This window comes from Ursus americanus, chromosome 5, assembly GCF_024610735.1.
Source record: "Ursus americanus isolate L20-20 chromosome 5, mUrsAme1.1.p, whole genome shotgun sequence".
Taxonomy (NCBI): domain Eukaryota; kingdom Metazoa; phylum Chordata; class Mammalia; order Carnivora; family Ursidae; genus Ursus; species Ursus americanus.
In genome coordinates, this window is record NC_142131.1 from 68,458,624 (window position 1) to 68,483,973 (window position 25,350).

Consider the following 25,350-nt stretch of genomic DNA (forward strand, 5'->3'; position numbering starts at 1 on the left):
ATGCAGACAACATGGAAGGCCAAGAAAACCCCAAAAGAGCATCTTACATTTTCAAAGGAATATCATTAGTTTAAGATAACTGTATATGGAGCAGATGTAGCCAGAAAATTCACATGTATTTAAATAAGATATTGGATTTGACAATGTTGATGGGAGATATGTATTTTTAAAGGACTACTAATTGACTCCACTCCCTTCTATTACTGAACATAAAATTATTATAAAATAAATTGCTGAATTTACTCAAATATAAGATAAGATTCTTTTCCAATCATAAAATTATCCACCAGATAAGAGGGTGGCAAATTGTTTCTAGACCTTACAGCCTCTTATAAGATACTTAAACTACGTTATTTTGAACAATAAAGTAGTATTTGGGAGAGACACACCAGCCAGAAAACACATAAATCAATGCATGTTTACAGAATCAGGGGAATAAAAAAAAGGAGACAAAAATATAGATTTTTTAAAGTAGTCCTAGGGATGCATACTTTCTCCACTATGAGTTAGACATCATTCATTGTCAAAAGCCTTTTCAAGGGGCGCCTGGGTGGCACGGCGGTTAAGCGTCTGCCTTCGGCTCAGGGCGTGATCTCGGCGTTATGGGATCGAGCCCCACATCAGGCTCCTCCGCTATGAGCCTGCCTCTTCCTCTCCCACTCCCCCTGCTTGTGTTCCCTCTCTCGCTGGCTGTCTCTGTCAAATAAATAAATAAAATCTTGAAAAAAAAAAAAGCCTTTTCAAGATCTTCTTAAAAAGCCAGTGTCATAATGTTACACAAACAAATGCAAACAGTTTGGGATAACATTTCCAAAATATTATCGTACAAAGAATTCAAAATGTCCTGAATCTTGTACAAATCACAGGTGGTCTAAAAACCTGATACAATACTCAGAATGGCTCTAGTAATGAAGAACCAAGAATTTAATAGTTAAATGAAACTGTTACACAAAAAATGAGATTTAAATAAGGCAGTATTCTAAACTAATATATATTTTATATAATTATGGAAAGTAAATTGATACGTGAAAACAAACTGATAAACTAAATACTATAAATATATAAGCTAAGCAAAAAACAAAAATTCTCTCACTTGGGTCTCCTCACAGGGAAAACGTGGGAGTGCCTGAAGTTTACAGTTCTCCTGCTTATGAATATAAGGTCAGTGAGGCAAATTGCCATGACCTAGTTTTCTTTTCCTACTAGGTGCACAGGCTGGATGCATTCCCCATCCTGACTATACAGTTAGATGAGGCCATGCAACTGAGTTACAGCCAAAGGCATATGAACAAAAGGTCTGACCGTGAACACCTCACATTTGATCCTTTTATTCTCTCTCTCTGCCCGCAGGGAGCATAGAGAATTCCTGGAGGCACAAGAAGGAAGAAGACTGCAAGCAGTGCAGTCGGTGATGAATGAGAAATAAATCACCATATCATGGTTACAGCAGGCAGTCTACTACGAAGAGTACCAAAGCAGTGCTCGGAAGGATGTTACAGCCTTTAAAATGGCATACAAATTTCACACTGGCTTTGCGGCTCAGTGGGAGGTGATAAGGAAATGGACACGGGAGGTTGCAAAGTGCCCATTCTTCCTATGCTAATGAAGTGGGTAAAACTGAGGCCAGTGAGAACCTGGAAAGCAGGCTATAGGCCTATGGAGTTTGCAGCACCAGAGTTTATGAGTGGAAAGAAAAAAAAAATTAGTGTAGTGATGGCTGTTTGGCAATGGACTACACAAGAGGGAAAGAACTGGCCAGCTCACAGGCAGAAACAAAAGGGAACAGAGTGTCCAGATATTTGGGAACTAAGGTTTAGAAAAGACTCGGAACTTCAAATGGTAAGATATAAGACTGAGAAAGATTTTAAGCAGGAAAGGTCTATGGAGATTCAGCCCTGGAGCAGAGGTAAGAGTCACGTATGGCCTTCTCAACCAACCCTGAGAGTCTCAATACGGCAGACAATTAATAATGGTGGGTGTGGGAAAAAATACCCCTAAACATAAATAAGGCAAGTTTGAGAACTAGAAAATTGTTGGTGTGGTGATTCGCTCATGGATGGACTAACTGGAAACCAGGAAGTCAGAAATCTACTATGTTTCTGAGGGACATGTGTTGTGAAAAGAATCCTATATCTGGGCTGAAAAACTCTCTTTTGATTGTTAAAGACTTTGAACTGTCTTCAGGACCAGGTATTTTTACCAGTTACTTGGGCCAACTCCCAAGGAAATTATACTAAATGTCCACTTGAGATGTGGGCATGGAACACAGACCTCTCCAGAACACAGTCAGAAACCACGAAGAACAACAGATAAGGAAGTTCCTCCAGATAGTTCACAATTTTTGTTCAGGTAGTAAACGTGCTATGTGCCTCCCAATTTTCCCTTAACTGACTGGGAGTTTGTATTGTGGTTACGTAGTCCCTGGTCTGCCACTGAATATTTGGTATGAGCTGGGGACAGGCAGTCTGTCTTTTAGTGACCAGGCCATCAAATTTTGATCAGTCAAATCCATGAGACCAGATGGAAAGAAAGTACTGCCTGACTGGTGGATGATGCTGGGCTTGGAGCTTGGATGCAGGGACTGGCTGGGACTCTGAGCTGGCTTCCTTGCGAAGGAGATAAAGTGTGCTATGTGTGGGGGAGGGACAGTGAAATGAGCACTTGGTGAGAGAAAGGATAGTCACTGGCAGATAGTTATGTGTTTAAGAAATTCTACTTCCTTTTTCCTCCTAACCACACAGTTAGATTGCATTTCTTAGCTCCCTTGTGGCTAGATGGTATCATATAATTGAATTCTGGCTAATGAAATGTGAGCAGAACTGATTCCTGCCACTTTCAGACCTGGCACATAAAAACCTCCTGCAAAACTGTCCATGTACTCTTCCCTTCTGGAGGAGTATCTGGAAACTGCAGGAGGAAGGAGCTAAAAAAGGAAAGGAGCCTGACTGCCGAATTACTATATGAAACACAGCCCCTCTGCCAGTTCACAGTGGACTGTGATGTGCATGAAAAATATATTTTTATTATTTTAAGCCAGTGAGAGTTTGGAATTATGTACAGAAGTCAGCCTACCCAAATATATGTAACCTGATTTGTTATGAATTAATGTGAAAATATTTTGATTTTATTCTGAACCTAGAAAGTGACATCCTTGTTACTGAATGTTTAACAGCATGATGCCAAGATATAATTTAAAGTTATACTTAAAATTTAAATTATTTAGTTCAAGATAAACCAAATAGACCCAATACTTCCTGGTAAGTTTTGCTTCTATCTTTCATACTGGTAGCACATAGGTAAAAACAAACCAATAAACAATTAAAATTTAAAAAATTATACTGATAATTGAAAGACCTTGTTGTCCTCCTTCCTGTGGGTAAATATTTCATTCAGGCTATTAAGCAACCAGAACTTTTCATCCTTCTACTCTGGCAAAGCATTAGTCAATTTCATATCAAGGTCAGGGAGCCATTAATACATACCTGGGGTTTTGCTTTTTGGAGCCTGTTCTCTGTAATTTCTAAAAGAAGAAAAACACCATTAGGATTTAAAAAGATAACTGACCTTAAGAAAATAATGTAAAAAAAACTAGGGATAAAACTCACTCAAAGGACTATGGTACTCCTCATCCCATCAGCAATCAATAAAAAAATGATAAAACCCCACGTTTTAGCTATATCAAAGTTTATGAGAACCCAATGATACTGCAGAAACATGGGAGTTTCCCTCTCACCCCCCTTACAGGGACTTCTGGTCATAAAATATCCTATCTTGGTTACCTGTGTCTCCTCCTCTTGAGGACTATCCAGATAAAGAATTTCGAAAGTCTTGTTAAAAGGGGAATGAGTCACATATTACACAAATTCATTTTTTGGGAGATGGAAAGCATAATGGCGTGTTATTCTCAAGCAAGGAAAAAAAATGGAGCCTTCTGAGGCAGGTTTGGGAGATATAAAAAATATTTTAATTAATTTCAAGGTTTCAAATATGGTGTCTTTTCCATACTCTTACTTCTTTAGAAAATGTTTACATCATGTGTTTCTATTCTATTAAAAATTATCCCTGACTTATACATAAATAGAAAAAGTTTTCTGGAGAAGGTAGCTATTACTGAAGAAATCAGCTAACCATGATATTTATCCTAAAATGTGAAGATATTCCCTCCCAGATTAGAATTACAAATGAAATGAAACGGATTGATTTATAACAGAAGAGCTGTGAAAGGTGGTGTTTAACAGCAGGGACAGACGCAGCAACACTACCAGATGTAAAGCAGTCTGGAGAAACTCAGGGTTAGAGCAAACAGCTGTATACACTGACATAGCGATGCGCAAGAAAATGACCGATGTTTACAATAATGGCCCTGGGTTATCAAGAAAAGAAAAAAAACAACCACCATTCTTTTCAGAAAGTTCTGCTTAAAGAGTAAGATACGAGACATTTTCAAAAGGTTTTCACCAAAAGCTAACTCAAAGTGTGAAAACCTTGACAATCGAAGAATAACCTGAAATTAGCTAGACAAATTATTTGGCGTAGGGATCGATGTGGCACTGCTGTATGTGTATTTGCATGTATTATCTGAGTATAAAGTTCGAAAAGGCCAAGTCTAAACGCAGGATGTGCTGTATAAACTACATGTACGTATGGGAGCGATTCTCTTCTGTCATTGCTAGCATGTGCAGATATTTCATATCTTCAAAAACATTAAGAACTATTAATCCAGGACAGAAAAAATACTCTTACCTTCTAGAGCTTTTAGATCCAGATAAAGAATGGAAAAACACTGACTCAAACTTCCTTGATTCTGTATTTGGCTTGTTTATGTCATTTCTTATACTCTGATGGGTTTCAAGTGTATCTTCCTCAAGTAACACTTTGTGGGGGGGCTTTTGTTCCTTAACTGAAGAATGGCAACTACTTTCCTTCTTTCGTGTCCGTCTGACTTTCCCAATGAAGAAGTCATCACCACTGTCACTATCCTCAGACATGGAGGACTGTTTGTAAAACCTTTCTTCCGTGCTATCATCGAAATACTCCTTTTCTTCTTCTTGTAATTCTTCTCCATCACTGTTACCATCAAGGGAGCTACTAGACTCTTTCCCTTTTTTAGTTTTACTTAAGGTTTTCATTTTTGGGTCAGGAGGTGTCTTCTGGGGCTCAGAAGAAACTACACCAGCCCTTTCAGAAGGCTTTGATGGAGAATTTGGAACTTCTACAGCACTGGGTCCATGTTCCATCTTGGTTCTTTTTTCTTTTGAATTTATTGGTTTCTTTGCCAATATTTTGGCTTCTTTCTCTTTTTGTTCACTGATAATAGTTCCTTCATGCTGTAACTTACTGGCATCATCATTTGAACACAAAGTGTCCTTGGAATGATTTTCTTCTGAAGCATTCTCTGATGATTTAACTTCAACAACATTCTGTCTTGCATCTTTAAAGGCTTTGACAGCAGCTACAACAGAAATAGCACATGATTCGTTTCATCACTAAAACAAGTAATATAAAACATCACCACTTCAGTACAGTATTTCTTAAATAATTTGGAAACACTTAAGAGGACAAATGCAATTATTTCAACTATATATATCACCGGTCTGAACTCACAAAAGAATTTTACTGACTTTAAAAACCAAACTTGCAAGAAATGGTTAGAGGTATTCAATTTAAAACTCTTAAAATTAACCATCCTTTCAGGCCTTGTAGCTATTGAAAATAGTAAAAACTTCACTAAATACCAATAAATAAAATAAAATAGCAACTCTACTTTCTTTAGCAATAATGTATTGATATGATTGTGGTACTATTATAAACTGTGTTTTCAGACATAAAAATAAATATATTCTATCTGTGACAGTAACATTTCTTTCAACACAGTTTATAATACACACATAAATGAAAATTATGTGACTAACTGGCAACATCAAAAGTAATACCATGAATTACATCAAAATTTAGCAAATCAATGGTATTCAATATTATCATGAATGTTATATATAAATATAAATGTATTCATATATTAGAACTTAGGAAAAAATACAGATTTAATTAGACATCAGATAACTTCCATACTTTCAGGCATCCTTCCACATTTAAAAAATATTTGAAGATATTTGTAAAAGGTCCTCAAACCAAACAAAAAAACCCCCAAAGAAATAAATGAATAGCCATTTATTCAAAATCATATACATAAATTCATTTAAGTACATATTAACAGTCATGTAATACATACCTTTTAGCACATCTATTTTTTTCTTCAGAAGAGGATGCATCGCTAGTCTGGCAACTGCTCTTTCGGTTGCAGTAGAATCAGGCTGCAAATGGAAACAACAAACATGGGAATAAAAACAATACAGTACTATTAAGTGAATAAAAGAAAATGTATCATACTTTTAAACATGAGAGCTAGGAAACTGGAATTTGTTAGTAAATTCATTAGATAGGTCACTTGTATTATCTATAATAAAGAAAAATAAAACTCAGGATGACAAATACAACCGCCCCCAAAACAAAATTATCATGTCATCAACTAATAAATATTCTTTGGGGACTTAGTATCTTTTCAGAACTCTGGTACGCATCCTGTGTGATATTAAAAAAATGCAATATAGCTCCTGCTTTCAAAAAGGTTAAAAGATCTAGTTAAAAAAACTAAACTAATATGAATCAAATAACATTAGTGCTAAGCTGGGTGATACAATTTATAACTATTGTAATGTTTGAAATTCCAGTTAATAGAGATGTAAAAATTATCTGATGCCAAATATTCGTATTTTGAAAGTGTAGTATCTCTACTGTGTTTTCAGAACCTTCTACCACTGCTTGGCTAAGAGCCAACACTTCATAAATATTTGATGATGACTGAATTGGAACTGATTATATATTTAATATATTTATGAATTTAGAAAATTCATGATTTGGGATAATTTCCTTAAATATCTTCTATGGGCTGACAACTTCCAAATTTCTAACTGCTACTCTAACTTGAGCTCAAGACTCATATATGACCCTCCTACTTGACGTATTAAAGGAGAATTCTTTTTTTCTTTTTTTTTAAGTAGGCTCCAAGCCCAGTGTGGAACCCAACACAGGGCTTGAACTCATGACCCACATGAGACCTGAGCTGAGATCAAGAGTTGGATGCTTAACCTACTAAGCCACCCATCAGGCGCCCTGAGAATTCTTGATGTCCTTCACAAACTTACTTCTTCAGTCTTTCTTATCTTACTATATGTAATTTCACTTTTGTTGGTTGCTCAGGACTAAAACTTTAAGAATTCTTCTATCACATTTCTCCTTCCGTCACAGCCCACAGTTAGTCCTCTAGCAAATCTTGGGGCTCTAAATGCAAAATATATTCAGGACCAATCACTGCTCACCATTTCTACTCTTAGTACTTTTGACCATTTCACCAACACCTCTCACCTGCAGCACCAACGTAATACGCTCAAACCTGGTCACTTGCTCCCCTACCCCTGATTTTTCACAGAGCACCAAAGTGAGTTTTTAAAATGGTAGCCATATCACGATATGACCCTATCTGTTCTTCTTGAAGCTTTACTGTCTTCTGATGCTTAGGCTATTCCACTGCACGCTCTTCTTTTCCTGGAATACGGTATTCCCAAATATATAGATGACTGATCATCTCTTACTATTCACATATCTGCTCAAACGTTATCTGAACCACACTTCCCAGAACTCTTTATTTACTTCGCATCACTTAATACTGCATGCCAGCGTAGATATTTTCCCATCTGTGAGGCAGGGGCTCTGTTTTCCTCATTGCTGTAGACCTAGTGCTTGCATTCAATAAATAACCCATAAGGCAAATGAATACATTTCATTGTGTGTCAAAGTGGAGCTGTCAGCTTCAAACGTCTTTATTTTAAATTTTCTCTTCACTGTTAATAGCTCACTATAAAGCTTTTTCCCTCCTAGTAATACAAACATATGAGTACATTAGTAAATGCAAGATGATGGCTGTCGGAAGTCCATTGTGTTTGGAGGACTTATCTAGGTAATGTTACTGAGAGTAGAACTTCTTTAAATTACATCTGTGGTCTAACTGCCTTGTGTACTGGGTTGAAGAATATCCTCCTAAAATTCAGGTCCAACTACAAACTTAGAATGTGACCTTATTTGGAAACAGAGTCGTTGCAGATACAATTAAAAGGTGAGTACGCTGGATTAGGGTGGCCCTCAATCTAATATGACCGATATCCTGGCAAGGGGGACATTTGGATAGAGGCAGAGAGAGAGAGAGAAGAAGGCGGAGGCAGAGATTGCAGTTATCTTGCCACAGGCCTTGGTTCACCACTAGTTGAAAGAAGCAAGGAAGGGTTCTTCCTTAGAAACTTCTGAGGATCTTAGCCCTACGGTCACCTTGATTTCAGATTTCTAGCCTCCTGAAACATGACAGAATGAATTTTTGTTGTTTTAAAGCACCTAGTTTGTGGTACTTTGCTAAAGTAGCCTCAGGGTAAAATATAAACTGTTTCTCTTAGAGTCTTAGATATTGCTTCTGTTCAACTTTTTTTTTTTTTTTAAGATTTTATTTATTTATTTGACAGAGATAGAGACAGCCAGCGAGAGAGGGAACACAAGCAGGGGGAGTGGGAGAAGAAGAAGCAGGCTCCCAGCGGAGGAGCCCGATGTGGGGCTCGATCCCAGAATGCTGGGATCACACCCTGAGCCGAAGGCAGACGCTTAACGACTGAGCCACCCAGGCGTCCTGCCTCTGTTCAACCTTGTCCAAGAAGCATAGTACATTTGGAGACTGTTCATTAAGTACAGTGTTAAGATAATCCTTTCTTCTCAACACCTTGCTGGGTTTCCTGAAGTCCAATACAGGACTTCTTACTCATTTTATCTGCCTTCAATATATATGAGAGAATCTGGAAAGAAAACCTATTGCTGGTATACTGAGTCACTCAGTGACAAGATGCGCTGCTGAACATATAGGTCAAATATATCTGATTTACTTTTATAGGGTGTATATTAAAAGCTGTAACAGAACCAGCTGATGAGGGGCATTTTTCATACTGAAAAGGCCAACATGATATATGAAAATTGAGAGTCACATCAGAATACTAGAGTCTACAAGCTTCCAGAGAGAGAAAAAACATTTACCAAAAAAAAAAAAAAATCAGGAATCAAAATTGGAGGTCAAAGACAATTGAATAAAAATTTTATAGGAAAATGATTTCTAAATTAGGTAAGAATAAAAATACTCCCCAACATGCAAGGTTTAAAAGCTTACATCTCTTAAACCTTTCTCCTTAGAAGGTACTAGCTCCACTAAAATGAAGAAGGATACAAAGAATGAGGAATGTATGGGATATAAGAAACAGAAGATGCAGGCAGAAGGTATTCTCAGGATGGTGATAAGGTGATTCTCAGGATGGCGAAATTTAGAATACCTGATGTACTAAATATCTTTTTTTTTTTTTTTAGATTTCATTTATTTGAGAGAGAGCAAGCGAGAGCGCATGCATGCATGAGTGGAGGGAGGAGCAAAGGGAGAGGGAGAAGCATGCTCCTCTGTGAGCATGGAGCCCGATGTGGGGCTTGATTCCAGGACCCGGAGATCATGACCTGAGCTGAAGTCAAACGCTCAACCAACTGAGCCACCCATGCATCCCTGGTGTATTAATCTTCTTGAGAGGAGATTTCAGTAACTGAGGAACAGTTTGGTATTACACTAGAGAAAAGAAAGGAAACTAACAAGGAAAAATAAACTATAGGAAATAGAAATATTGTGCAGAAAAGGAAAAATAAATCACTCACTGCATGATGCACAGTCAAAATAACAATCACTAAATGTTCATCTAATCTAAATCCGGCCCAAGTGCTTTAGAAGGATGGAAGGGATAAGGAAGATACACATATGACAGGCTGGAAGAGGAAAGAGATCTAAATTCTTATAAACCACCATAGGAAGTCAATAGCTAATACTTAAAATATACTAATGCTGACATTGATATGTGGGGTAAATCCCCTGAAAACCAGCTTAAGTTGAAAGTCGGGAAGGACTAACGGAGAACTGTCATTTTCACAAACAAGTCTTGTAGAAGTACTTGATTCTCAAAACTGGTGGTTGGCAAACTGGCTCATGAGCCAATTCTCACCTGCTGGAAACAAAGAAACACAGAGAAATTCATTCATTTACATACTATCTATAGCTCTCCTATATTACACGGCAGAGTTGAGTAGTTGTGACAGAGAATGTATGCCCTGCAAAGCCTAAAATATTTATTATATTTGGAATTATTTTACAGAAAAAGTGTGACACCTGCTCTAATAATAAGCAAGTAGAATCCTTGGTGGAGGTAAATGAAAAAATTAGGAAGAAATAAAAATAAATTTTTAGCAGGTTCATGACGTTCTAAAGTTCAATTTAAAACAAAAACAGAGGCACCTGGGTGGCTCAGTTGGTTGAGCGTCTGACTCTTGTTTTTGGCTAACGTTATGATGTTGGGGTCCTGAGATCGAGCCCTGTGTCAGGCTCTGTGCTTCATGTGGGGTCTGCTTGAGATTCTTTCTCCATCTCCCTCTGCCCCTACTACTCTTCCTCACACGCCCTCTCTCTCTAAATAAAATCTTTAAAAAAATAAAAATAAAAAAACACGACAGACCTGTGTTGCCAAACCAAAGCAACAAGTTATAGCCTTAAATGCAGTAACTGTTTGTCCCGGATGGTGACATAATTTGAGATTCTGGCTTAGTACAGAAAATTTGGTATTCAGTGAAAAAGCAGTACGTTTTAATTGCCGGGACTTACTTATCTCAGTACATTTATATGTAAAAACAATAAAAACAAAACCAATTAGTTCTGAGAAACACCCCAAGAGCCTGCCCTCCCTCTACCTTACAAGGGAAAAGAAGACCCTCCAGCAGCAGCTGTTACTCTGTAACTGTTTCTTTAAGCATTGTATTTCCATTTTGTAGCTACTAATAATTCACTTCAGAGATAATCCCCAATATATGAACATCTGTATTTGTAAGACAGATAAATTAAAAAATAACTGTTCTAATCACATGAGTTAATTTCACATGTTTTAGGTAAGAAGTTATGGAGATCCTAAATAAATTTTGACTAAATGTGTTCCTACAAAATTGTTCAAAAACATACCCACTATTGTTCCAAACCCCTGCTTTGACAACTTGCTAAAAGCTCTGACGAACTGCGTATTCTTTTTTTCCAGAGCTAATTACATACCACCATCTTAGTTATAACAAGGTTTAGAATGATAATACTTGCATGTTTAGTGCTAACTAAAACCTATTTTGTTAACACTCCTTTTATCATCGAGTTTATTCAGCAATGCCCTGGAAGGTATCCCAGAGTAACTGACTCAGTAATCTGACTTTAGTAAATTCTATTTTTCAGAAAAAGGCCCTAGAACAGGATTTATAATTCTAAAATAATGTATTACTCTAATAAATGAAGACGTTATTATTCTTATATATGTCTTCCCTTATAACTGTGCTTTGTATCGCAACCTAGGTGGAGGACTTACTTAAGATTGATTTTTAAAAAGGTCATTGCATTGCATAATACCAGGGGGGCCATTACAATGGGAGTGTGCAGTATAGAGCTTATGCATCCATATATAAAGCATTGAGTTCAATAAACATGAAAGACTTGAGTCTACAAGGTATACAAGTATACATAATTAAGTAGTTATGGTATGATTAAGTAGTTATGGTATGATAAGTAATCAGGTATGATTACTTAATAATTTAATAGGAAGAATTTAATAGGAAGAATAGGAAGAATTACATATACCACAGCTTTACTTCTGTAATTACATGCAATTTGTGTTTAATAAAACAACAGTAAACGTCAGCAGTAAATAAAAATTATATTATTCTGTTCGAAGTGTTTTGTTGATAAAAGTAATTACTTTTTTCCCCAAAGGTTCTTTTATATATTTTTAAGATTATTTATTTATTTGAGAGACAGCAGAGTGAGCAAGAACATGAGTGGGGGGGGAGAGGGAGAGGGAGAGGGAGAAGCACTACCATCAAAAATGATAAAATACTTAGGAATAAATACAACAAAGGAAGTGAGAGATCTGTGCACTGAAAACTGTAAGACTTTAATGACAGAAATTGAAGAGGACACAAAAAATTGGAAAGCTACCTCATGATTAAGGATTGGAAAAAAGTGATATTGTTAAAATATCCATAGTACCCAAAATTATCTATAAATTCACTATAATCCCCATCAAAATTCCAACGGCATTTTTCACAGAAAAAAAAAATTCCTAAAATTTGTAGGGAACCACAAAAGACCCCGAATAACCACAGCAATCTTGAGAAAGAACAAAGCTGGAAACATTACACTTCCTAATTTCAAACTACAGTACAAAGCTATAGTAATAAAAACAGTATGGTACTGACATTAAAACAGACAGCAATGGAATAGGACTAAGAGCTAGAAATAAACAAATGCATATACACTAAACTGCTATTTGACAAGAGAGCCAAGAATACTTGACAGGAGGAAAGACAGTCTTTTCAATAAATGGTATTGGAAAAACTGGATATTCCTATGCCAAAGAATGAAACTAGACTCGTATCTTACATGACTCATAAAAATAAAGTTAATTGGACTAAAAAGACTTAAATGTGAGACCTGAAGCCATAAAACTCCTAGAAGATCGTGTAGGGTAAAAATTCCTTGACACTGGTCTTGGCAATGTTTTTTTGGATGTGACACCAACAGCACAAGCAACAAAAGCAAAAGTAAAGAAGTGGGGATACACCAAACTACACACTTACTGCAAAACAAAAGAAACAATCAACAAAGTGAAAAGGCAATCTACAGAATCAGAGAAAGGATTTGCAAACCACATCTCAGATAAGGGGCTAACATCCACAATATGGAAGGAACTCATGTAACTCAAGAGCAAGTAAATAAAACAAAATAAATATAAAATCTGATTAGAAAATGGACGGAGGACTTGAACAGATATTTTTCAAAAGAAGAAATGGCCAACAGGTACATGAATACATGAAAAGAAGCTCAACATTACTAATCACTGGGAAAATGTAAATCAAAACTGCAATGAGATACCACCTCACGCTTGTTAGAATGGCAAGTCTCAAAACAAGAAGAGCTAACAAGTATGTGGAGAAAAGGGAGTCCTGGAGCACTGCTGGTGAGAACGCAAACTACTAGAGACACAAGGGTAAAAAGATAAGGTTCCTCAACAAATTAAAACTAGAGCTACCATATGATTCAGCAATCCCACTTCCAGGTATACACCCGAAGCAAACGAAATCACGATCTCAAGGAGATACTGTGTTCACTGCAGTATTATTCATGATAGCCAAGACATGGAAACAACCAAGAGTCCAATGACAAATGAAATGAATAAAGAAAGCAAGGTATACACACACACACACACACACACACACACACACACACACACCATGGAATATTATTTAACCACGAGAAAGAAGAAAATCCTTCCATCTGCAACAACATGGATGAACCTGGTAGGCATTACAATGAGTGATAAAGAAAGACAAATACTGCAGAGTATGACTTATATGTGAAATCTAAAAACCAAGCTCACAGAGGCAAGAACAGAATGGTAGTTGCCAGAGACTGGGGGTGGTAGTGGAGGAAATGGGGAGATTTTGGTCAAAGGCTACAAACATCCAGTTAAAAAGATGAGTAAGCTCTAGAGATCTAATATTCAGTATGGTGATTATAGACAGCAATACTTTATTGTATACTTGAAAGTATCTAAGAGAGTACATCTTAAATGCACTCACCACAAAAAAAAAAAAAAACCTGTAATTATATAAGGTGATGGATGTGACAGTTAACCTTATTATGGTAATTTTTCATAATATATATGTGTATCAAATCATCAGACTTCCACAATGTTTACTATATGTCAATTATATCTCAATAAAGCTAGAAACAAAAAATATAAAAATTTTTACCAAAATATTTAAAGTTAATGTATCAGCATCTTTAGGCAAAAAGAAAAGATACAGCTTCTCAAATTCTCATTCATTTAGCTGGCAATCTATTTAACAATAATGTGGTCTTATAGATATGTGACAAACCTATTTTGCAGCATAATGATATTTGCGAATACACACTTCAGCATGTCCTTATTGCTTCTAATTTTTATAAACTGGAAATTTTGTTAAAGTTGGCTACCCAACACCATCACCAAATGTCTTAGAGAACAACTATTCTCGTTATACTGAAATATGAAAAATGTCAGTTATTTAAGAATACTTAAACATCAACAGATAATACAGCGTAAAAATGCCATAAAACTCTTGAGTATGTGAGGGTGCACAAAACACTTAATTTTTTTGGCAAAATGAAACTGAACACTGAACTGACCCTGTTATTTTTACATCTGCTGCAATAAGGCCTTTGAAGGGGGTCGAAAATGCATTACCAGAATGTTTGATCTGTAAGAGTTTATTAGAGAAATGAAAAACAAACAAACAAAAAAGCTAGAGCTAGAGATAGTAAGTAAACTGCCTGAAATCAGGCAGCTAACAGCAAACCAACACTAGTTAGAATGCAGAAACTCCTAGAAATGTAAGCCTCTTCCCTTTGCTAACCAGCAATTTTTGCAATTAGAATGCATTGTACAGATTCAAACTTATGTTTGCTGGTTGTTTTCAGTTAATTTATATCTGTTCTTGATGCTCAGTTACTAATTTGCAAAAAAGCTTATGATTTGGGGAGTAGAAAAAATATTCTAATGGGGAAAAACGGCAAATGGAAAAACTATTAATGGCATATACGCAGCTGCATGCTTTACAAATACCAAGGATTTCAGTTTTTTCTTTGAAGACCAAAAAAAGAAAAAAAAAAAAAGTACACGTGTATTTCCCAAAATGTTTGATTTAAAGAAAGTCTTTATTAAAAATATCATGTTTTATAAACGACAGCAATCATTTAAATAAACTTTATATCTCCTAAGTAAACAATGTCAAATTTAACATTTTCAACTTCTGTTTGATTTTATTCTTAATAAAGCAATTTGAAATCATTCAATGCATTTTTTGACTTCAAATATTAACAAAAGGTAAAGGGAATAGAGACCAATGATTTTATCCAATAATCAGACTAACAGTCTTGACTTGATCTCCAGATTACCTAGCCAGCTGGGAACAAAGCTACAAGTGACAGCCAGGTTTCTGAATTCAGTCTAGTATTCTCAAGCGGTTTTCTTCTAAATTATCTGAGATAACTTTCTCACATTTTGTGACTCATCTCCAACCCCCTCTCTCAAATCTTTTTGGTGGGAAATTAAATATAAGCATAAAAAAGAGGCTTGTAAAGTAAATGTGCAGAAGTCTGAAGCTTTGGCTGTGCTTTGGGTTTCGGCAGCCGTTTGCTGTGTCTACGGTTTGCTTAAGTCCCTGGGCAGAGGGTAAGAACTCCCAAGAAGCAGCAGCACAGAACCTGTCATGAGATCTTTCAAATTCTTTATTCCTTCATCTTCCTTCCTCATCTACTTTATTCCTCTTAATATTTACTGATATTTATATTTACATAAACAAGCCTAAATATGGGAAGGGCATGGTCTTACACATACGGACACAAACACTATCTTCTGAGGCTCACAATTTTGCTCTAATTTTAAAGGTTAAGACATATGAACAACTAATTCTTCCAAGATAGAATGTGATAAACTTCACTGGAAAGAGAAAAATGTTACAGAGGTTTACAGAAAAAATTCGAATACAGTCCTATAACCTCAAATTTACAAACTGATTTTGAAGCTTAAAAGGCTAAGATTTGTCTATGAACAGTTTTTACACCTGCATTGGAGGGTATGAAGGAACCACAGCTTTCCTTATTTAACGTTGACACAACATTTGCCATGGAAAATTCTCAGGAAACTGTGGTTTTCACACACCTCCAGTTTCTTCCATTTCAAATAAATTAAGTAAAAAAGGGGAAAACACCTCATCTTTTTATGGAGAAATTTTATTTTGGCGTATGGGTATTTCTTATAAACACAAGCATTTGGTATTCAATTCTGAAAAGAATTTTGAGAATGTACATGTGAATACAAATAACAGTCTAAAAATGAAAAAGCTCTCTTACATGCAATGTTCCTTCCTGTGAAAAGCTGCCTACAACAAACTGACTCTGAGTGAACTGATAGAGGCAGAATGCTGGTAGCAGTATTCTTATTATTTAGACTTAATTTCAATTCCAGGTTTCACCTAAAGACGTATTAATGTGTGCATTTATTAAAAACACGTAGGGAGGTAATAAGAAACAGCCCATTCAGCTGTATGAGAAGAATTATGGCAACCGAAGGCTTAGAGTCCACAATGAAGGCAATGGGAGACCTTTCTGTATTTCTTGAGCTCTTATGATCCTTGGGACACCGTGATTCTAAAATGTAGTCTTACAAAAATAGGGGACCCATTCCAGCCTTTTCTCCTAAACTTTTGTTTTGTAGGCAGAGACCAGGGTTGAGACCTTGGCCCTGCTATCTGCTAATGACTATTGGTGTATTTTTTACCTTTCTGGGCCATTTGTCCCTTTGTTTAATGGAGTTATCATCCTCCCTGAGAAAGCTAACCTACATAAAGCACCTAATGAGTCAGCAACTGTTAAGAGATGCTAACAAATATTAATTTGCTTCCCCTTATATGGTAGTTGTTCAATAAACCAGTCTTTTACTCCCTACTAGATTATATATTCCTGTAGAAAATACTGAGTCTCCTATTCCCTTCGTATCTTCCACACTGCCTAGCTGATTGCTTTGCACGCAACACATGTTTTGAATTGAGAAGTTCCTGAAATCCTGGCACCAGCTGCCTGGGAATGTCAAAAGTCTCATCCTTCAACTCTCTAGCTTTAAACTTTCATCATATACATATTAACTGCCTACTTAACCTTTCTATCCCTTTTCTGCATTTGAAAAATGAAGACACTGCTATTACTACACACACACACACCAGGTGTGTGCACATATGTGCAAATGAATGCTTTCTACATGAGATCACTGTTGTTAAGATCAACTGAGATAAGAATGTATATGGAAGAACTGTGCAAGCTGTAAGATATTACATAAATTAGTTTGCTCTGCTCTGATCTGATGTCAGATAGCCTCAAATGTACAGAGCTCTATGTAAAAGACTTCGTTCCTGTGAGGTTATCTTCCACTGAGCTCACTTCCTTTGACACACTGAAGAACAATCAATCCTTTCTCCTCAAACAACACTGCTGCCTGCCTCATTTTTTAGAGGTTTAATTTATTAACAGGTTTTCAAACAGAAACACCTGAATCCAATGGAAGAATATCACAAATGAAATAAAACACTAACAAAATAGGTGAAATCAAATAGCTTGGGAGGAATATGAAATGATTTCTTAAGCAGGGCAGTTTCCCTTAGCTTTAAATTCCTCCAGGTTCCCTCAAAAACTTGGATGAAACAGAACTGTTTCTCCTTCCTCCCTCTCCACCTTCCCTTCCTTACTTGCTTTTGTTTAGAGGAAGATATTAACGGGGTAGAAATGTAATCAGGTTTCACTTGACCCTTGACAGTGAGATCCTAAACTTTTTTTTTTTTAAAGACTTTTATTTACTTATTTGAGAGCAAGAAAGAGAGAGAGAGAGAGAGAGAGAGAGAGAAAGGGAGCGCGCACCAGCAAGAGAGAGCAGGGGAAGAGGCAGAGAGAGAAGCAGGCTCCCTGCTCATCAGGGATTCCGGACATGGGGTTGGATCCCAGAACCTGACCTGAGGCAAAGGTAGCTGCTTAACCGGATGAGCTACCCAAGCGCTCCAAGATCCCAAACTTCTAGCTGAATTAGTATTAAAAATCTCATGACTACGGGGGCGCCTGGATGGCTCTGTTAGTTAAGCGTCCAACTGGATTTCAGCTCAGATAGTGATTGCAGGGTTGTGAGATCCAGCCCTTCGGCCTCTGTGCTTAGCAGAGAGCCTGCTTGTCCCTCTTCTTCCCCCACCGCCTCTCTGGGACCTCTGCTCATGCGCGCAAGTGCTCTTTCTCTAAGATAAATAAATAAATTAAAAGAAAATTCAAGCCTACAAATCTTGTTATATGTAAATGAATTTACTAATACAAAATAACAATGATAAGCTAATATAGATGTTTGTTGCCCCATTTTTTGGGTAAATGACACTTCACACACTGGAAAGTTGAAGGAAGGGTTGTAAATAGAAGAAGATACCTTAAAAAACTATTTTATAAATATTACACATAAACTAATATTAATCTTCCAAAGTGAAAACAATCTGGCAGAGAAGATGCTTTTTACTCTCACCATAGATTAAACATTAATGAATACTTTTAGAATTCAGCAACCAAAAATCTCAAAAAACGTATTCTGGAAAAATTATTTTTTTTTAAACTTTCAAGAGAAAACAAAAAAAAAATTCTATAACATTTTTATTCAGTTACCACTATTCTATTTAACATGTCATTATTTTGTCTGAGATATAGTCCAAACCACACTTTAAAACTATACTTTTTTCCTCTCTTTATGAAAGACTCCTATGAAATAAGAATATTTACTGTAAAATTATGCCAGTACAAAATAAAGAGACTGCTGTAAAATCATATTCACGGATTTAGTGTTGCTTTTCTCATCAGGACAATGGCACCAACAAGTCCTCCCTCCCCTCAAACAAATAAAAACCTTGCATGTTCTGGCTTTCTTAAAATGCTTTAAAATCTAACATGCCTCATATCATTTGTAGAAAAGTCAGTACTAGTCTATAAAAACACAGAATCAGAGCATTCTTTCCTGAGGGCTGGAATAGCCAAACTGACATCTATAGTTGGAGACTGTAACATAAGGCTCTGGGTAATCAATAAAACAAATAGGCAGAAAACCAGTAAAGATACAAATCACCTGAACAACGCCAACAACTAATGTGACCTACGTGACATTTTTGGACATTGATCCCAAGAGAAAACACTGTTTTCAAGTGCATATGAAATATTCACCAAGATAAGCCATAGTCTTCTCAACCTTAACACAAATAAAAATCATAACAAGTCTGCTCATGGATCATAAAGGAAACAGGAATGAAAACATACCTAGAAAACCCCTTAACTGTTCAGAAATTAAACAATGTACTTCTAACTAAACCATAGGTCAAAGATGAAGTTTCAAGGGAAATTTAAAACACTGTGAACGCACAGAAAATTAGAATACAACCCATCAAATTTAGGGGTGCAGCTAAAGGAGTGCTTACATAAGGCAACTCTGTAACACTACATGCTTGTTAGGAAAAAAAATTCTAAAATCAGTAACTGAAGCTTCCACATTAAGAAACTAGAAAAAGAGCAAAGTGGACATAAATGTAAGAAACAAGAAATAATATACATTAGAGCAAATGCCAATGAAAGTGAAAACAGAAAAGCAACACAGAAACATCCTTTAATCCAAAATCTGCTCTCAGGTAGGAAGTGTCTTATGTAGACATTAGCAAAGTGGGCGGCAATGATAAATGGAAAATGGTAGGAGCAGGAGAACTGGGTAGAAGTCCCAATGTGCCATGTAACAGTGGTATAGCTTAACTCAGCTCATGTCATTCTTTCTGACTTACAAGTTTCCTCATTTGTAAAAAGGGGGTAAAAATAATCTTTCACAAGTACTAAATACAGAGATTAAATGAAACAGTCATAAAAATTACTTGGAAAAAATAAAAATATTCTTTGTCCTGATTAGTAAGATTAACAAATTGTTACTAACACATAAATGCCACATTAAGTTCAACATTAAGGACCTTGAAGGTGTGATATTACAAGCAAAACAAAATTCATAAATTACCATAAAAATATATTTTTGGTGGCAATAATGGAGCTCAAGTAGGGAAAAACCATCATATACTAATAGTAACTGGCTTGTTGGTTAGTTTTTTCTTCAAGGAAAAAGGTGACAAGAAAAAGTAAGCCAACCATATAAATAAAGAACTTTTCTTAAAAGAAAGACAATCCATTAGAGAGATACCTTTTTGCAGACTTTTTCAAAGTTGATATCATCACCAAGAGCAGATTTAGTTACTATATCAGGTTTTAATTCCTGTTAAAAAAAAAAAAGGAATTTTAGTTATGAGTCTAATTTTATTTATTTATTATTTATTTTATTTTTGTGGGGGAGGAGCAGAGGGAGAGGGTAGGAGAGACTCTTAAGCAGGTTTCATGCCCAGCGTGGAGCCCTAAGTGGTGCTCTATCTCACGACCCTGAGGATCATGACCTCAGCCGAAATCGAGAACAGGATGCTTAATTGACTGAGCTATCTGCTATCCAGGTGCCCAGTTACGACTCCAATTTTAATGCACCATTCATTTTTATGAGGCACATTCCTTCCCATGTTTTGCTTTTAAGAAATCTGATATTAAGTTTTTAATTTTAGATAAGAATAACTTCCATCACAGTATGAAATTATCATACTATGAAAAACCACAGCAAAACGAATTTAAAAGCTAATCCCCCTAAGACAATTACACTCAGATTCTAGGGAAGCCATAAAATTTCTAGCTTAATAACAGTTCTTTAATTGAAATAAGAGTAATATAACTCAAAATATTAATTTAGAATTTCTAAATTTCAAAGAAATTATTACTTATTTTAATGACATGTCAGGACATTAGTAATTACATCTTTTTATAGAGAAATATAAAGATTTATAGAGAAATGCTTAATTTTAATTAACGATTAAAAAATCTGAGCTACGAAATACTTTCATATTATGCAAGGAATTAATCTAAATTTATTTTAGAAAATTAAAAACGAGAAAAGCAGAGAAAAATTGAGTAAAATTACTAACAAGGTTTACATGGTTATAATTTTATTACACACCCCTCTATATGTTTAAGAGAACTAAGTTTGATATACATTTCACTAAAGAATGAGGACTTTAAATCACATAAAAATGAAATTTCTCTCAACAGTTGTGCAGTGATTCTACTATGCATGAAAAAAATACAATGAACTTTTGTGTATTTTTTTCATACTACTATTTGGGAGAAAGCTTTTAAATAAAATGACATAGTTGATTTTAAAACAACACTGAGTGATAGTAAGTTAGATAAATGTGTGATATGGTAACAATTGTACAGGAATTATTCTGTGAAAATTATTTAAATTTTATATATATATATTTAAGATTTACTTATTTTAGAAAGACAGAAAGAAAGAGAGAGAGAGAGTCTGAAGCAGATTCCACACTGAGCATGGAGCCCACCGTGGGGCTTGATCTCACAACACCTGAGATCACAACCTGAGCCAAAACCAAGGGTTGGGAGGTTTAACTGACTACATCACCAAGGTGCCCCTAAACTATATTTTAAACAAAAATAGGACCAGGGCACCTGGGTAGGGCTCAGTTGGTTGAGCCTCCAACTCTTGGTTTTGGCTCAGTCCATGATCTGGGATCATGAGATCAAGCCCTGCATGGAGCTTCCCTGCTCAGTGGGGAGTCTGTTCTTTCTCTCTTCCTCTGTCCCCCCCACCACATGCACACAGGCACGTGCGCTCTGTCTCTTCCTCTCAAATAAATAAATAAATCTTAAAAAAAAAACAAAACCCAGGACCATAGCATTTTGTAAACTAGCTTTATCATTTAATGATAGAGCAAATATCTATCCATTTTCTTTTCATTCTCTTACATCGCTGTCCTTTTTATTTAACCAACCTTTTATTATTGGACATTAGTATGTTTTCTGATTTTTTTTATCTTTTTATACAAAAGAAGGGAATAACTATCCTTGTACATACTGATGTGTGTAACTCCTGAAAAATTACCATATTCTGCATTAAAGAGCTGTACTATGCTTTTGGAAAATGAACAGAATGGAAAAAAAAGAAATACTGATAATAATGGTCCAATGTCAGAAAGATCAGAAAGCACAGTTTCTGAGAATAAAGACTCAATTTTATTTTGTATACACTAATACAACTGGGAAAAATATGTGTATGTAAAACAAATCTATATAAAGAGCATAAAAATAACAGATTCTTTAAGTGTGTGTGTGTGTGTGTGTATAATATGTCTTTACGAACTGATGCGCTAATTTGAAAGATGGCCTCCCTATCCGTCTAAAGTCAGTAAAATTATTTAAATTATAGTTAAAAATATCCAATTTTTTTTGTCAGCTATCTTTAAGTATCATTTTCTACTCTGTGAGCAAAAGCAAACCTTCTAAAGAGTAAATCAGTTAAATGTTATTGCAAATATGAACATAATACATGCAGAAGACAATGCTGCTTAAATTTCAACCAATCCACATACTCCCTCCAAAAGAATAAATTCAACAAGGACTACACAAACAATGCCTTCATCATTATTAGGAGATAGAGGATACAATAAACTTCAAAATATCTCCAAGTTGAGACACTAACACCAAATCCAACATAGCACTCTTGCATTACAAGCTCGCACATACAGAGAGACAGGGAGTGCGAAGATTAAGATACTGGGGAAGTTGATACTAGAAGAAAAAGACGTCCAGATTGGATCAAAAAGCAAAACTAAGTCTACACTATATACGAGATACACAAAAAACACAGTGATTCAAAAAGGCTAAAAATAAAGGAATTCACCAAGATATACAAGGCAAATAGGAACAATTAGAAAGCAGGAGTTGAAATCATGTATCAGATGAAGAATAATTCAAGTAAAGAAAAAAATGAAATGAGACACAGCAGAAACTACAAGATACGGAAAAATGGAAACACACCACTAACGGAAGACTTCCACATAACAATGTGTTCAAGAAAGCTGAAAATAGAGGGAAAAGCATTAGAAAATCTTAAGCAATTAATAAGGTGTATCTGTCTTACGGATTTATTTTGAACATTATATTCTAGTAATACAAATTATACCTTCTTCTCAAGCACATATAGAATGTTAAAAAATTGATTGTGTATTAAGTTAAAGTAGGTATTACTAAGTCCCATCAAGGAAAATACTAAAAACATCATTCTCTGATCACAATGAAAAAGTAGGAATTAAAGGAAACCAACAGACAAACAAAAAGTCTCTTCTACCAGGAATTAAAAAAAAAACCCCAAAAACCTCAAACAACTCTTGGGAAGGTCAAAATATAAATAGAAATTTCAGGGTTTCTGAAAATTAATAAGGCAACACTGCATTTCACAACCTATGGAACACATTTAAAGCAGTTTTTTTTTTTTAAACAACTATATAAATAAAAATAAGGTAACAAAGATAAATGAGCAAATGCTCAACTAAAAGGAACCTAAATTATCTTTACTCAATTCTTCATTTATCAAATGAGAAGGCAGGCTCAATTAAATCATGTGATTTGTCCAAGGTCCTATTGTTAGTTGGTGTAAGGACTGACCTTAATTAGTGCTTCTACTATATCATAATCTATTTTATTGACACCTTGATATAAGCCAAAAGATTTCCACCATATTTAAAGCATTCATGTAAAAACTAACACAAAAGTTAAACTCTATCTCATGGTTCACAATGTCATGTTACCACTGAACACAGTCAGAATCTTCTAGTTATAAGAACCTTCTAGTTTTAAATGAGGCAGTAATGATTTATAGAAGCTTGAAGTATTTACTGTACCTTTCAACACACACACAAAATAGAGGTTTTTGAACAAATGTGAGGTGCTAAGCAACCCCAGTAGGTAATTCCGGCAACTTATGTCGTGTTTCAGAAATACTACTGGGAAAATGTTATGAAGGCTCAAAATAAACAGAATATGCTTAACAGGGAAACTGAAGTTGATCTGAATTTAATGAGGTTGAGTATATTTAAAGAAACATGAGTGCCATTAAAAAAGGCGGAGCATTTCTTGGGTAAATTATAAGCAAGAGCCACTGTCAAGATCTGCGAAGGGTCTGAGATTTTACCTTACTTGAAAGTTAATAAGTAAGCCTGACATGGTTTTATGGATGCCAGCAGAAGGCACAAAACTCTTGGACCAGAGATAAAGAGCGCTTTATTACTCAGCAACAGCAAGAGCCAGAGTACCTGCTTTCTATCTCATCCGTTGTTTCTGAAAAAAACTCAAAACCCTCAGACACACGGTAGACAATGAACCTGAATTAAATCCACGCATTCAAAACTAAAGGAGCCTTTAAGGAATATACCTTTGAAAAATGGCTACTGAGTAGAGAACATATTCTTAGACTGAAGAAGGGAAAACCATCTGTTTACATTTGTACCTTTGGGAGCATGACCAGCAAACACAAATTAGGGTTATGATAACCTCTACTTTTACAACGTAAGTGACTATTATTTGCACACTCTGTACTAGGTTGAACGGTTTCCCAAATATGTCCATGTCCCAATTCCCAGAGCCTGTGAGTATGTTACCTTACAGGGCCAAAGGGATCTTGCAGATTTAATTAAATTAAGGATTTTAAGATGTGGGTATTATCCTGGATTATCCAGATGGGCTAACCAAGAGTCCTCATGGGAGAGGAGCAGAGAATAGAGGAGAATAAAGTTAGATAAAGAGATTGCGGTGGAGGTAGGGGAGGGAGAAAGGAAATGAACAAGAGGAGAGAGATTGAAACCTGAAGATGCTATGCTGGTGGACTTGAAGATGGAAGAAGGGGCCATGAGTGGAGGAATGCAAGTGGCTTCTAAATGCTGAGGATGGCAGGAGACTGATTCTCCTCTAGAGTCTCCGGAAGGTATACAGCCCTGCTGACACCCTGATTTTAAGACTTCTGACTGCTAGAACTCTAAGATAATATATCCTTGTTGTTTTAAGCCATTAAATTTACGATAATTTGTTTCAACAGCACTAGGAAGCTAACATACTTTCTATATCCTACCAATCTTCGTATTATTCATTACACTGTATAATTTGGACAAGCACTCTGTACCATAAATAATACCCAGAATCAAATATTTACCTTAAATTATCAAGCAAAATTTAGATGCAGATGAAGGACTCAAACATTCCTCTTTCCCTTAGGGACGCCTAGGTGGCTCAGTCGTTAAGCGTCTGCCTTCAGCTCAGGGAGTGATCCCAGAGTCCTGGGATCGAGTCCCACATCAGGCTCCTCCGCTGGGAGCCTGCTTCTTCTTCTCCCACTCCCCCTGCCTGTGTTCCCTCTCTCGCTGGCTGTCTCTCTCTCCATCAAATAAATAAATAAAATCTTAAAAAAAAAAATAAACATTCCTTATGACAACACTCATACTTGAGTATTTTGTGGCCAAGTTGTTTATTGCCTTTGTTTTAAATATAAGCACATGCAGCAGAGGGGATGCTATCTCCTAAGTTACAGTTTATACAAAACTTTTAAATGGTGTTTAAGTAGCAAAACCTAATAGCTAGGAATGCTATACCAAAACCTAGAATTTTTGTTTAGT

At 35.8% G+C, this 25,350-nt stretch overlaps 1 protein-coding gene across 3 annotated transcripts in view; it reads right to left on the bottom strand.

Annotated features, from left to right (window-relative positions):
* The window catches only part of SRFBP1 (serum response factor binding protein 1), a 97,718-nt gene that overhangs the window by 36,379 nt on the left and 35,989 nt on the right, over positions 1-25,350 (bottom strand). For 2 of the 3 annotated variants that reach the window (XM_045794858.2, XM_087862359.1), the window contains exons 4-7: positions 19,992-20,063; positions 6,230-6,311; positions 4,744-5,452; positions 3,483-3,520 (exon numbers count right to left, since the gene is read on the bottom strand). In XM_045794858.2, the coding sequence (XP_045650814.2) occupies positions 3,483-3,520; positions 4,744-5,452; positions 6,230-6,311; positions 19,992-20,063 (901 nt within the window). The remainder of the gene's footprint in view (positions 1-3,482; positions 3,521-4,743; positions 5,453-6,229; positions 6,312-19,991; positions 20,064-25,350) is intronic. The other variant, XM_045794860.2, reaches the window with a different exon arrangement.